Here is a 12,556-nt window from a genome sequence, read left to right as displayed (position 1 = left end):
TTGTCCGTAGGTTTCTACCAGAATTTTTGTGTCTTCAGCCTGACGAGCACCCTTCTTGCTTAATTGCCTGGTTTGATGATAAAAATCTTTATTTCGGATGGATTGAAAACATTCTGGTCTTCGAAAGTAATCATATTCAAAGCAAATATATATATCGTTATGGTCAGGGCCGGATTAACCCACTTTGGGGCCCCTGGACATTTTGTTTTTATCGGACTCTTTCCCTCTCCCGCAAGAAATAGGACACACGAAAATATAAAACAATAAATAAAACAAAACTAAATAATTTGAAAAACTAAAACAAATCTTAAATTTTTATTAATAAAAAATATTTAATATACAACAATAAATTTTAGTTTTTCTAGAAAAGTTTGAACAGTTTGTTTATAAATTTAAAAAAATTGAAATTTATTTTATTAAATGTCTAACAAAAGTTGTTATACAATAACAATATTACCTTAAAATATTAGTTGTTTAATTTAACTTTTTTTGGTTAACATTTAAATAATATAATATTTTACCCGTGAAAGGTAAATTGAATAATGAAAAAGATAATTTAAATAAAAACCAAGATAGTTTTTAAAAAGTAAGTATATAAATATGAATAAACTTTATTTAAGAATTCAGAAAAGTAAACTATCTTATTTACATATCTTTTCAAAATAGACAGTTTGACCGGGCCCTTGAAAACACCGGATCCTAGACATTTGTCTCATTTGTCTATGCGATGATCCGGCCCTAGTTATGGTTTCATATGTACTATTTAAATTGATAGTTTGTTCCATCTCATTTCCTTACCCGTTACTCAGAATTGAGAATTGAATTGGAATTAGAATCTCTTAACAAATAAAATTGACAAAGGGTTATTCTACCTGTTACGAGTTTTGTTTGATAATTTTTATATTAAAGGTAAAAAATATAAAAAAATAATTAATTTTAAATGAATTATTTCTAATGTAGAAACTATGTGAAATATCTCATATCAAATTACAATGGAATAAATCATTACTATTTAACTTTGTATACTGTGAGAATAGAATAAAGATGCTGTAAAAAATAAACAAACAAGAAACGTGACATTAATACATATGATCTAATTTGTTTGTTAACTTTGCTGATATATAATAACACCATTTTTAATCACACGAACGACAACCCTTAAAATGTTTTAATGTGAGTGATGGTCCCAATTTCCAAGCTTGTATTATAAATATTAGTTGAGTCAACGCACTAAAACTATATTACTCAACTTTCAATTGACGGAAGATTGTTGTCCTGCAAAGCAATATATTGTAGCTTATTTCATAAAAATAACAAATTCTTTTTATTGTTCCTTTGGTTTAAAGAAAACTTTTTAAAAATCTGTGGCAAAAAGACGAAACTATTATAAATAAAGAATTCATAATATTCAATTCCGAAAACACAGAAAGTATTAGATTATTTATTTATACTTAGCATACACAGAAGTCTCAAATCTTTCCGATTTTTCTCATTTGATATGCTTGCATTACATTGGCTCAACGATATTCAAATTATAAGATTCCATAAAGCATTTTACAGGTCAGCAAGTATAATTGTGATGTAATGATTATTTTGACAATGTAAAATTATTCTCATTAAAAAAAAACTTTTAAATTTTTAAACAAATTTACATCATAATAACGTCTTATGTCCAGAAAAAACAGATTTAAAAATTGAAAATAATGATTTTAAAAGGTGTTTCTGCGGTATATAAATTTTTGTATCTAATTGTCATTTTTATTACGAGCTTTGCAAAAATAAAATTTAATTAAAAAAGATTCTATGGTTTTTGAAAATATGAAGACCATCCGATTACAATTTTTCGAAAGAAATCAATATGATGTTATAGGCTGAATAATCGACATCAACGTTGTCCATTGAATTTAAAAAAGACTTTATTTTTAACCGCTGATGACCTCTAACCTATATCATTAAAAGATACAACGATTTTTGTGATAATTCATAACAAATCATTCAATTGATTTATTTGTACAGTTATATCTGTTCTAGTTAATATTGTTATTATTAAAAGTATCTACAGCTCGAACTATATGTATGTGACCGGAGGGTCGGAGTCTCTTTGACCCCTCGTCAGGATGTGACACCACCGAGTCTGTGAAGACTCGGAAATCGCGACGCAGAGTTCTTACGTCACGCGAGCGGTCGCGGGTGAGCGGGTATGTTCACGGGGGAGGTGGAGGTAGGAGAACCGAGAAAGTGATTCACTCGTACTGGCTAAGTAACAAGAATAACTTTAATAAAAATGTATAAAAATTTACAGCACGACGCATAGCTAATAATGACGTATTCCGAGATACACGGAGAGAAAGAGTTTACAAACGATTCGCGAGTTGATAATTACCTTGGTTAAGGAGAGGTGAGAGTCCTTGAGCCGCCGGGTATCCACGATCCGAGACTGTATATTCCTCAGAGGTTCACAATCCACAGAATAAACAGTCCACAATATAAAACAATCCGCACGGTACTATGTCCACGGTATAAAGTCCCAGTCTTTTAGGTGGGGTCGCTTCGGAAGTAGATCGGAAGATTGCGGGAAGGGTTTCAGGGCTGGACTCGCGGTGGCTAACCAAACGACGACTGACGGATCTGTCATCGTTCCTTCGTATTATTTTTCGACTTGGGTTTTTTCCATGAGGTCAGAATGTCGTTAAGGGTCGGGTGTCCAATACGTAAATTACTTCTGAAAGTTCCGGGTGACATACGTCTAACTAGATGGATCATCCTCAACGAGGAAGCAAGTTCGTGGGAAATAATATTTATGGGTTTCAACAGATCTTTTGATAAAATGGTGGAAGGAAAACAATCGAAAAACTTTTGGTTGAACACCTTCGTCCATTCGTCCGTCAACGTTGTCCATTGAATTTAAAAAAGACTTTATCTTTAACCGCTGATGACCTCTAACCTATATCATTAAAAGATACAATTTTGTGATAATTCATAACAAATCATCCAATTGATTTATTTGTACAGTTATATCTGTTCTAGTTAATATTGTTATTATTAAAAGTATCTACAGCTCGAACTATATACCAATAAATATTATATTTACAAAAATGTAATCAGATAAAATTACATAATAATAATAATCGATTTTGTAATATTTTCTTAATCTATTAATGATATTAAATCAAAATAATTATTACAAAAATAAGGAATAACATTTTAATGCTGTAAACTCTTTACATAATATTGAGAGAATTAAAATGTAAATAAATTATATAAAATTAAAGAATATACACTTTTACTATTTCCTCTCCCAAATTATGTACTGTACATTGATAAAATTTAACTTAATTAAAGAATAAGTTTGTAATTTTCTTCATATAATATAAGTTATAAAAAGACTAAGGTGAGAATTGTAAGATGTTTTCATAATTTGTTAAGATCTTTAATTTGTAGTGTAAAATAAAAGCACATTTGTATAAGAGAATGACCTATAAATATCGAAATTCCAGTACGTAGTGGGACGGAGATCACGTGATTAACAGATGTAACGACTCATTATATCATATACAGTTTCTGAATACATGCAGTGTTACTACATGCGTTTCTCTTTGCTCTTCGTTCTAATTTACCTGCCTTTGCTATTTTCTTATAATGAAGATAACATAGATAAAGGTACATATTTATCTTATAAAACTAATTAAATTAATCGCAAAGTTAGTTTAATGAAATATTTTAAATAGAACATTTATTTATTAGTAAGATTCAATAATATTCTAAACTTAATATTTAAAGATTGTTTTAAAATTATAAAAAAACGCTTAATTTAGTTTTTTTTTAAAATTGTTTTAGAAGTGTAAAACAAATTTCGTCATTACGCAACGTTCGGTGAAACAGCATAATTGACGTCATAGTTTACCGATATATTACTCAATTACTACGTAATATCGATTAAGTTATTAAAGTTGAATAAAAATTTTAATTTAATATCCTTCCAGCTTAATGGATAAAAATTTTAATTCAAACATTAATTATATTGACCTTTGTAATTCACATTTATTACTTTAAATTTAACAACATTTTTAATTAAGCATTTATTTAATTTTTTAATTTCCGCTAATATAAACTATTTTAACAGTTTAAGCCTGTATTAAAACGTGTATAAAAATTACTAGTTTTATAAGTTTTCTTTTTAAATGTTGACAAATATTAGTTTATATATTTATTACGTTGTTGACAAATTACGTTAAGTATAATGGCAAATTATAAACGACATTAGTTTCTAAGTGTATTATTTACTTTAAAAATAGTAAATAAATATACAACAAATGAATAATAACCAAAAACTATAGAAATTATGCTCGGTAATGAGCATAGATTAATTAAATAAAGATTAATTGATTTAGTGATTAAAGAATTATGTAAAGCAGTGATAAACACCTTTCTATAGATGTTGGCGACGAGTGAACTCTGTAGACTACCGACAGGCGCATGCATTTCTTTTCTATGGAATTGCAGGCTTCAGCATGCCAAGTACAAATATACTCCATAATCGCCAATATACTAGTGCGGTACTAAAACAATGTTTGCTAATGTCAGTCACATCGAGAAACGCGAAACCATGTTTATCGATGTAGTCAAGCAGTTTGAGCAGTAATATGTTACAAATCAAAGATTATAAGTGGTTTATTATTGATTAAAGAAAATATGATGAAATGTGCAGATAAAAAAGACAAGTGTAATAAAGAAATTAAATTTAATTTAACTAAAGTGAAAAGTAAGAAAATATAATAATAATAAAATAAATTCAGATAGCACTTAAGCTGGAAAAATGTTGGATAAATTGGAGTCACTCGTTAAAACTATCCGCGTTTGAGATTTCATCCAGTCTGGACTGAGGGAACTGTGTCTCAAACATAACGTCGGTTGATAGGGCTAAAAAACATATATTTGAAATAGTTACATAAATGTTACAAATTTCCAATGGGATGAGAGGAAGGAGTTGAGCGTAACTGCCGACATGCTGACGAAAGGAAATGACAATTCGTTTAAATCGGTACTGGCCCGGGCATGCAGTTATAGAAGAGGTAATCGAAGAACTAGGTAACGTGGCGCCATCTAATGAGAATGTGGGATGTAAATCTGATTCCTTTTTCTTAGAACTTGGGTAATTCAACAGAAATTTGCCAAACTCTGGAAAAATATGAAGAAGCTGTGTGGCTTTACATTCCAAAAAAACAGCACCCAAAAATGTCAAAATACTTTTTGTTATTAAGCGTCAAAGAGGCGAAAGTCGACATTTTCGTTTTTTTTGAATATATTTTTTAGAGTTAATTATATTGTAAAAAAAAGTAATTTACGCCCATGCTAGGACTCCGCTGAGCATTCTTACATGAAAATAAGCAAATGTAACGTGGAAATGTTTTTTCATAATTCAGACACGAAAGTGAAAAAGTTACCACAATAGCCTGTGTTTCTTACTGCTCGTCCAGGGTAATAATACTTGTTAATGATATACAAATTAAAAATATATGGTTTATGCTCATCATTTTACTAGAAAAAATTGGATTTTGATCAAGTTTGAATGTTTTTCGTCAGAATATTAGTTTAGTTAAAAGGTTGCATAAGGGCTCGATGCAGAAAACATAAAAGTAAAATTACGCTGACAAAGTTCGGGGACCACATATTAGGAGCACGTGGACCGCTAATTACTCGTGACCAGAGGAAGACAAAATAAGCGAAAATATTTCATTAAATCTGAGGACTAGTTATCAAATAACTGCAGAATTTCCGGGAAAAAATTAAACCCTTTTATTTCCAGTAAGACAGACTTATTTTGTATAGGTTTGAGGTAAACAATGATCTTTTATTGTGATTGTCTAATGGGTTGTAATAAGTAATAAGAAGCTCGCACTTGTGAAGTAGCCTAAACACAAAAAAGATATTGAGAAACAACTTTTATAATATAGCAACCGTTACAACTCACCGCTTCATAAAAATAAATTAAAGGTGGAAGAATTAATTGCTGTCAATTGGCAAAGAAATAAATTAAACCAATAAATAAAATAAATATTGAAATTTTAGCATTGCGACATTAAGGGTAATAATAATATACATATGCCAACATAATGTAATCAATACTTATGCAGTAGTATCTAAAGAAATACATAATTTATTTTCTTGAATATAAATGAACTGAAATTCAAAACTTATAAACATAACGGTTAATCAGTTAACCGTTAAAATTGTTCTAAGAAAAACTTGAATTCTAACGTAGTTGATAAATACGCATGTTTCACATAAAACGCGGTTGTATAGAGATACAGATGTACAGTACAGACAAGAATATTACATCTAAACAAAAACATCTGAGACGTTTTTATATCACATATTTTTTTGTTTGGAGATAACAGTTTTGCCTGTATATCTGTATCTCTATACCAGGGTGATCAAACATTTTTCACATCGGTTCGGATAACTGAGGGAATGACGAGAACGGGCCGCATAAACATTTTGTTAACCACTGAATACACAAAAAATAAAAACAACTAACATTTATTTACCAATACACAAACACGGTCGCTGCAGCAAGTTCGTAATCGCTTTTCATAGAAACTTTATTGCAGGTACAGTACATAAACAAAAAGCGCTCTGATATTCAAAGTCGCAAAAAGTCACTAAATTTTTTATTTTACTGATTTCCCTAAAAATAATATTACTGTCAGATGCAAAAATCAGATTAAACCAATTTTGGCATTTTTACTTACACTTATTTTAATTTATTCTACATAGTAAGTTTATCTACAATATATGATATTTCCATATAAATATCAATAATTATATTTTAGCTGATTTGTCGCACAGTGAGGCGGCGGGTCGGATGAACTGTCCTCGCGGGCCGTAGTTTGGTGACTCGTGCTCTATACAAAAACATTGTGCCAAGTAAAAAATTATAACAATTTAAATGACAGTCAAAGTTTTTCTTCGGAGTTTTTCTTGTTTTTCTTTGGTAAAGATTTAAAAAAAAATGCAGGAAATAATAATAAAAATCTTGTGAGGTCGGTACTCACAAAATTATTATTATTTCTTGCTTCGAAGCGCCAAGCTTATCTTTACCAAACAGAAAACTGTTTTTGATGACTGCCGATGACCGAATGTTTTCAATATGCAATTTAGTTCGATCCTACCAAGAGCCGGTTCTGATACGTATGCCGTGCGTGCATTATGCATGCAGGCGGTCCAATTATTAGGGCGGTCGATGGTGCACTTTAAAATATAAAATTCAAATATAATTTAATATTACTCTAATAGTAGTCGGCGATGAAACAAATTGATGTTTGCATGACTACCGATGATATAAGTTAGTATAGCCGTCAGTTAATGGATGTAAGTAACGCTGAAGCATGTTTAGTGTCTTGCATTAGAAAACTTAAAAGTACAAGCAACAGGAGATGAGGGATTTATCCCTTAAACGAGAGAAAATTCATCAGTAGGAATTCCATAACCACTATGATTGTTTCTTGTTTTAAATCTCGTAAAAAGTACAAAAACTTGAAGTTCGCAGACTTTTAAAGTTTGCAAATTCCAACCTTTATTTATGTTAACACTTTATGATTAAGTTTAAGATTAACTTACGTAACTCGTTGTAAATGGTTGCCTTAAATAACATAGATACATGGTTTTAGATTTATGTTTAGTTTTCATTATGAATGAGCCTTTATTCCATTTAATGGGATAAAGACCGATTAAATGAAAAAGATTATCCGTTTTAGTGAGAATTTGGATACAAGGAGTTCGGATACTAAAATATAGATACAATAAAACCTCGATTAATCAAGATTCCGCATTATTCGAGATCCGACGTTCTACATTATAAGTGAATACGCTACTTTTCTTATATTGTAATTCCTAAAAGAAAGTTTAAAACGCAACAACTATTACAAAATGATTTATTTCTATTATTTTTTATCACTGAACTTTAACTTGAAGTATGAGACAAATCATTCAAATTAAAATATAACTGTACAATAATACACATTTTTATTTATTAAAACCATTGTACTGTACATATTAGCTGTATAATGAAGGATGTTAAATTGTCGTTCTTATATATGATTAAATTCACTAAGGTATAAAAAGAGGTTCAACATTGATACCGTATAAATCTTTAATCTTACTTGTTCGTAAATTTTAATCTGAAATGGCCAGTGCCATTCGTTTTCTCTGAATTTCGGTTCGCCGAGATAGCATCAGTCTACATTATTTCGGATAACCAGGGTTTTATTGTGTATATCTTTAAATTTTTCTGCCCTACACAACAGAAAGACTTAAAAGAAGAAGAAGAAAAAAACGTAATACCTACATACATCAAATGTATTTATGCCATTATGTATTCAGCCACGACTACAATGGAGATCGCCATTCTCGATATATCTGGATAAAATCGCCCAATAAACCCGGAACTTCAGAAATTCATTGGTATCTCAGTCATGCTATCTTAATATCTATTAACAAAATTCAAAATTATTGAATATAGAATCTTAATATTAAATAGCATAATGATTTTAACTAGCATAATATCAAATAGCATAAATAATTATTTCATAAATAAATAATATGAAGAAAACGACACTGTTCTATCATTGAAATTAATCCGAATTTTCTACATTATTCTTGTTTGCTGATTTGAAAAAAATAAATAAAAATTTCGTTTTTAGATATTACCTTTTTCTTATACACAAGAGACAACAGACATTCTGAGGTTCTTCGAACGAATGTAACTGACCTGAACACTACTAATTTCGACGGTAACCGTTCAACTAAGATTCTCATCCATGGTTACTTAGATGACGTGAGAAAATCATCAAGTTGGATGGTATGAACTTTATTTTTTACTTTTTGTAGAGATTGAATACAATTGTAACAGATTTTACCTGCAGACGATTCGCCAAGAGCTTCTATTTCGTGGTGATTATAATGTCATAATCGTTGATTGGTTTAGAGTTTCACTCAATTTTTATCCGGAATTACTTTACGATCTCGAACTCATAGGAAAGAAAATTGCAGATCTCATAAAATATCTTAAGGTAATAAATAAATAAACAAATAAATGAAATAAATAAATAAATAAATAAATAAATAAATATATATATATATATATATATATATAAATCTGATATTTTAAATGATTCGTATTTTATCGAACACGATATTAATTACGAAACGTATTAAAATAGAATATTTTCAGGAATATGGTGGAGCTAAATTTGAAGATTTTCATTTGATTGGGCAAAGTTTAGGAGCTCAAATTTCAGGATATGTAGGAAATAACATCTTTAAATTAGGGAGAATAACAGGTACGATTTTAAAAAATTTTCCTGATATAAATCCTAAGTTAATTTATCTGAAAAATGTATTCTAAAAATCATTTTAAATGGAGACAAGATTTATTCTGATTTAATTTAGACTTCAATACATTCGTTAAGCTCCTTTCCATTCAAAATATTAAGAGGAATTACTTAGAAAAAGAATTTTATTTTTCTTCACTCTTATAAATGTATTAAATACACAAGGTAATATAAATAGTTATAAATACTAAATGAGTAAAAAATAATAATTCTTCGATGTTAAAATGTGCTCTCGCACTTTCAGGAAATTATTTTAGTTTAGAGGGATTAAGAAACTCACTACACCACGACCTGTGGGTCGTGGGCCTACACCCAGACCAGGCCCATGATCGGGCCAAATGGAGATTCAAAATAAAATCCAGATGTGCCGACCCCGCTGTTAAGCGGGACTAAGGCCAAAGAGAGGAGAGGGATTAAGAAAGTATACTTAGCTGTGCCCTTTTATCATAAAAATATTTAGGTTTAGATTAAAAATTTACAATAAAAAAATAAATAAATATAAATTTAAAATTTACATTGTTATATATTTATTAAGATCTTATTTAAAAGAAAAACCCAGTTCTCAATTTTTAAAAAATCTCGCAAGGTTTCTTGCTCGATATTCTCGCTTCTGGAACAGGAGATTAAGATGACCAGCAAGAAAGTTTAATAATTTTCAATTATACTACTACATAAAAATTATAGTTTTCCATAAATCACGGTAACCGATATCGGATAGCCACTTCTCCCATAATATATTCTTATTTAATTCATTTTTAACGTGTTAAAATAATCATGTTTTTGTTTATCCTTAATTTATGAAAACTATAAATGACACTTTACCATTGAAAATATTAAACACGATTTCAACATTTAAAAAATTGCATTATGAGTAGCATCTTTTTACTCAATATTATTATTAATTTATATTCATTTATTATTATTAATGAAGTGCAATGTGAAAAAATTGTAGACCTATAAATTCCTACTCTCTGTCTGTCCTTCTTAATCTCGAGCACGGAGTTAAACAGATAACAATCGAGACCAGAAATTAAAAGATTAGGGGCACATGGCCCTGATTAACTATATGCGAACTTCCAGTTTTCGCCGAAATTCACATTATTTCAATTTAAATATTTTCCCTTGAAAGAAATTAGATGACTGGCAGGACCATATTGCTAGCAGGAAAGTATAATGTACAGTACAGGTGCAAGACACTACTAATTTGAGGCGAAGAGAATTTGAGGCGAATATTTTAAAATAAATAAATTAAAATTGCAGCCCAGCATTGTGACGATCTCACAATCAATAATTTCTCATTATTATTACAGGTTTAGATCCTGCAGGGCCAAAATTTCAGAATGTATCAAATTATCAGCATCTGGAAAGATCCGATGCAAATTTTGTAGATGTAATCCACACTGACATTGCCAATGATGTACTAGTTGGTACGTACAAAGTAATTTAAAATAAATGTAAAAGTAGAATACAATTTTTTCATACTTTTGCTTTCAGGATTTGGAACCGCTGAAGTAGTCGGCCATGCAGATTTTTATCCTAATGGTGGAAACAATCACGCTAACTGTGGATTTCGCAATATGTTTAGACAAACTTCTGTTAGAAGTACGAACTTTCTATTTTTATAATTTATATTTTATCTTACCTGACAAATCGTAATTTATAATATTAAACGAAATGAACAATTGCATCAATTTTTTGAATTTTTTTCTACGCTTTTTAAAAACAGTCTAAAAGACAAGGTTATATTTAATTTCATAATTTTGATTTAATTATGAAAATATATGTTATATTTATTCGTTCGTGATTTATTAATATTTCTTGTTTAATTTACTTACGCATGTTTTTACTTTTAGATTTTTTTCGACAAATGTTTTGCGATCACCTTACATCTTTGGCGTATTTCACACAATCTATCAGAAAATGTTCTTTTGTAGGAATAAAATGTTCTGATTGGAAATCTTTTAAAAATGGACATTGTGGTGATTGCAGAGATGACGGAAACTGTGCAATAATGGGCTATGATTTAAACCCAAAGCAAATAGATTTCGGTAGCGAGAAAAATATTTTCTACTTGAAAACTACGGAATATTCTCCATATTGCTGTAAGAAAATTTATTTTTCGATTCACTAAGCTAATTATATACATAATTATAATTATGTATAAAATCGTTTCACGAATCTTGGATGAGTCTAACTTGTCTCGAGTTTTTATTAGTAGTAGGCTATATTATAACATGTAGTCTTCGTAAACTAGCATTCTTGCTACTGTACATCATAACATCTCGACCAAAATTCGCGAAACGTACTGAAACTTCTATATTAAAAATATATACTTCTTTTATGGAGAAATCTTTATATAGAAAACCTAACTTTAAAACAAATTTTACTGCCAACTCTTTAAAGTAAGAGACAAATAACTTGGGATAATGATATATCGAAAAGTTTTAAACTTTGATGTTGTTAAACTTCTAATAAACTTAAAAATATCCAAAAATATGTAAAATTTAACAAGAAATTAATTAATTCAACTTTTTCCATTCAGCTTATCAATATCAAATTTCATTGATCTTCTCACAGTCAAAAAATTCTTCAATCAAAGTAAGCGGAATGTATATTCATTTAAGTGGTAACGAAGGAGAATTATTCACAGCCTTGATAACAGGGTACGTTAAACTTTACTCATAAAAAATTAATTATACATTTATAATTAAAAAGTTATAGTGATATTTGTTAACAGATTTGCCACTTTGAGAAGCGATGCCGAACAAACATATCTTGTAATTTCTGAAAATAATTTGGGAGATATCGAAAAGTTAACTTTTCTTTGGTTAGATGATTCGTATGGTTATTTGAGAGAGAGAAGAAGAAGGAGAAAGAAGAGACTGCATTTGCAAGAAATACATGTTTCACCATTACAATTAAGGTAAAAGGCATATTTTAAAATTATTTACTTATCAAATATTAAATATTTTAAAATGGTAATAATAATAATTTTAAAATTTTTTAGCAATAATGAAAAGAAACATTACTGCAGAATTAACAAGAAAGGAATTTCTTCTAATAAAGAAGAAATATTTCAAGCATGTTGAATATTACAGTATTTTTACTCAAAGAGCAAACTTAATAAATCGTAATATTAAATGTATATGCAATTTTCTCATTAT

At 29.2% G+C, this 12,556-nt stretch overlaps 1 protein-coding gene across 1 annotated transcript; it reads left to right on the top strand.

The window, feature by feature from the left end:
• Positions 1–3,531: 3,531 nt before the first annotated feature.
• LOC136981260 (pancreatic lipase-related protein 2-like) lies at positions 3,532–12,537 on the top strand. The gene is made up of 10 exons (XM_067277562.1): positions 3,532–3,660; positions 8,703–8,860; positions 8,925–9,071; positions 9,233–9,341; positions 10,703–10,819; positions 10,887–10,994; positions 11,246–11,494; positions 11,935–12,055; positions 12,130–12,315; positions 12,400–12,537. The coding sequence occupies exons 1-10, from the start codon at positions 3,570–3,572 to the stop codon at positions 12,479–12,481; spliced, it is 1,368 nt and encodes a 455-aa protein (XP_067133663.1). The 5' UTR covers positions 3,532–3,569; the 3' UTR covers positions 12,482–12,537.
• The last annotated feature ends 19 nt before the right edge of the window (positions 12,538–12,556 follow it).

The sequence above is a fragment of the Centruroides vittatus genome, unplaced genomic scaffold (assembly GCF_030686945.1).
Source record: "Centruroides vittatus isolate TY-2023 unplaced genomic scaffold, ASM3068694v2 contig_749, whole genome shotgun sequence".
Classification (NCBI taxonomy): Eukaryota; Metazoa; Arthropoda; class Arachnida; order Scorpiones; family Buthidae; genus Centruroides; species Centruroides vittatus.
Note: the sequence above shows the minus strand (reverse complement) of the source record. Positions and strands in the feature narration are given on the sequence as shown.